The sequence below is a fragment of the Helobdella robusta genome (assembly GCF_000326865.2).
Source record: "Helobdella robusta unplaced genomic scaffold HELROscaffold_2, whole genome shotgun sequence".
NCBI lineage: Eukaryota > Metazoa > Annelida > Clitellata > Rhynchobdellida > Glossiphoniidae > Helobdella > Helobdella robusta.
The window spans coordinates 935,128-938,716 of NW_008704083.1; the positions used below are offsets into that span (position 1 = coordinate 935,128).

At 34.8% G+C, this 3,589-nt stretch overlaps 1 protein-coding gene across 1 annotated transcript in view; it reads left to right on the forward strand.

Moving 5' to 3' along the window:
- HELRODRAFT_186366 (hypothetical protein) overlaps positions 1-3,589 on the forward strand; it is a gene marked incomplete at its 5' end in the record, with an annotated part of 34,470 nt that overhangs the window by 9,525 nt on the left and 21,356 nt on the right. The window contains one exon of the mRNA XM_009017006.1: positions 3,378-3,381. Within this exon, the coding sequence (XP_009015254.1) occupies positions 3,378-3,381 (4 nt within the window). The remainder of the gene's footprint in view (positions 1-3,377; positions 3,382-3,589) is intronic.

A 3,589-nucleotide genomic window follows, 5' to 3' on the forward strand; every position in this document is an offset into this window, starting at 1 on the left:
GCACACACGCACACACGCACGCACGCACACACACACACGCAGTCACACAGATGTCATGTTTAACATACACAAACAACATGACTCTTAGGAATTTTTAGTCTTCCCTTATTTGTTTGTTTTTTTTTCTTGCCTGTAAATTGCGAACGTAAGTGAGACTGGTCATATAATTGCTTCAAAAGTTCAATCGATTATTCAAACCGTTTTTTTTTTAAAAACACACACGCACACATTTATATTAAATTAACCCACACACGCACACACACATTAACCTACACACACACACACACTCTCTCTCTCTCTCACACACACACATACGCATACACACAAGCATATAGAAACATAGGGGCAAGAGCACGTCTGCAAGTCGAAATAAACATTCATCTATTTTCATAAATACAACGACATCATTCTGATTTAGAAGCAGTAAAGAATATTAGCATTATACATACACACAAAAACACAGACATACAAACACACTCATACACACAAACACACACTCGCGCGCAACGCCAAACACACAGACGTAAACACGTAAAATGAAAATAATAAAATGTACAAAGATATAGAGGTTGTAGAAATTTTTAAAAAGACATAGAATAAGAAAAAATAAATTATTAAGAGAAAGTAACGTTAAATAGGCGAATTAAGTGAACGGGCACGTTCTGATATTCTTACTGAATTATTTACATGGAGCCAGAAGAAGAAAAACTAGAGAAAGGGAGAGAAAGAAAGAAAGTGATAGGTAGGGAGAGAAAGAGGGCCAGACAAAAATAAAAGAAGAAAAGAGATAACAGAGATAGAGAAATGGAGAAAGAGAGAGAGAGAGAGAGAGAGAGAGAGAGAGAGAGAGAGAGAGAGATATAGAGGAAGCAAAGAAAGTATTATGTTAAAACGGCTTATACATGCCCAACGACGTGTCCATGAATTCATAAACAGACCTAACCAGCCAGCCGACCAACTAGCCAGTTAAGCCGAAGGATATAAGGTAAAGTTCGGTTGCATCTAGATCAGATGTATGGAGGAAAGCTGTATAGATAAATTCTCTTTCGTTTTTGAGCAAATTTTTTGTTGGCTCCTTACAATTTTTTTTATCCGCCGGCTACATTTAACGACACTCGTGAGTAACTTTAAAACGCGCCTCATTTTAAATAAAATTTTACGATGTTAATTTCAGATGTTTTTTTTGTTAGTTATTTTTGTTATGTTTCTTTTTCTTTTTTTTCAAGTTCTTCTTGGTAACATGAAAAATTAGCTCTATAGTTTGAAATTACAGGTAGAACATGGACGGACTACTATTTATCTTTGTGTGTTTGGATGTGTGTGTTTGTATGTGTGTGTGAGTGTGTGTGTTTTTTTGCTTGTTTGTGTGTGTGTGTGTAATTAATAATTATCAAATTATCAGAGTGATTGAGTATATAGCTATAGTCATGGCTGTTTGTGTCCTTCGAGAAACTTTCATTATTAATTTCTACTTGAGTGATAGGTAATTTGCTTTTGGGTTATTTGCTTAAGTTTAGTATTGACTTAATTGTCGTAATTAGTTACATTTCCCCTTTTAGTAACTTCCCCCTCTCTCCCTTTTTCTTACTCTCTCTCTTTCTCTCTCTCTCTCTCTCTCTCTCTATCTATCTATCTATCTATCTATCTCTCTGAATCATCACTTCATCTCTTTAAACGTTAAAATCAAGAAATTTGATGAAAAGTACAAGAGATGAAATTATAACGTTGTAGTACAACGTTATAATTCGTCAAATTTCGTGTGTGTATGTCGAAACAACGTTGTAAGCCTAATGATAATAAATAATGATAATAAATATGAATTAAAACAGCTTCGTGTTGTCGAAATCCTTATTAAAAAATTAATTAATGCAAAATGGGCAAAAATATTTAACGATATTTGCATCAAAGAAAACCTCGTTCCAAAAAATATATATATATATATATATATATATATAAATGATGTAAATGGTATGAAACTACTCAGACCTAATACCAAATTTTTAAAATGAAGATGAAAATTTTATTTCAAAACTTATTTATGACGCGTAAGTACTGTTTATTTATTCATCTTTATAGCTTAGGAGAATTTTTCATTCATTCATTCATTCATTCATTCATTCATTCATTCATTCATCCATTCATTCATTCATTCATTCGATCATCAATCACGCAAATTTATATAGCGCCATTCACGCTCTTCTCAACAGCGCTTCATTTTTTTATCTATTTTATATTTTTGTTCATTTTTCTTTCACTATATGTTTTCCTCTTATTTTCTTGTTTTGTCTTTCTTTTTTCATTTTTCCTCGCTCCTCCTACCTTTTACTCTCTAGTTGTTTCTCCTGAAAGTTGTATGTTCAGCTAAAAAAAACTATAAAAAGTGAGATGACGTGGCAAACGATGTTGTGGTGTGCCGGTAAAAAATGATGGGAAATTCCAAAAACTGGCGTAGAAATTGAATTAGCGAGGACGTAAATTAGATTTTGAAGAATGTTAAATGGAGATTATGTTGAGGCCGTTTTAAACGCTCGTTGTTTTAGTCCTATTGTATAGTTCTGTCCTTCAGATGTTTTTGAAATAATTAAGAGTAGACATCTAATACTTAAACTGTGGTAAGCTCGCGTGCACCATTCACACACACACACCACACACACACACCACACACACACACACACACACACAGACACCTACAAACACACGCACAACAAACGAACAAACAAACACCCATAAATATCCATATATGCACTTATATTTTGTTTAATTCTTGCTTATTATTCTCAAAGTATTTTTTTAACTTTTAAAAGTTTTCCAGCGCAACAAAACTTAGAAGTTTTTTCTTCTTAAAGAAATTTTTCCAACAATTTAATGCGGCATCGAGTTGTTCATGCGATAATATCTTGCGGTACACACACACATACACATTCACGCGTACACATGCACACACACACACACTCACACACGTACACACACACACACACGTACACACACACTTTTGCATGTATACTCACATAGAAACATAACAAATTATTTTTATTTGCAGCACAAAACGAACGTTAAGCTAACGTTTGCAAACACATACATACTTAAATATGTATTATACCTTAGCTACCCAAATGTATACAAGTATACATTTGGGTAGCTATCCATTTCCACGCATTGCCACACACCAAACGCCCACAAACACTCATACCTACACAAACTCATCCATACGCAAATATGATATATACTCATATATACAAACAAGTTTCATTTGTCCATACAATTTATGCGGATGTGCATGCATAAAAAGATATAGAAACGTACATATACAAATAGAGGCGCACACACATGTACACACACACATACACACACACACACATACATACACACACACACAGATCGGTCCCGTATAAAAATTTGATGTGCCTTCTACAGACGCGCACACGCACGCACGCACGCACGCCCACACACCACATTGCGCTGCACTGCGCGTACATACGAATCAGCTGCGTGTTAGTAGTATGGAATGATGGTTGTTGTAGGACGAAGAAGCTAGCGTACAATCGCCTGTTTGTACCTTCTTCTATGTACACTCTACCGGGCTGCTCTG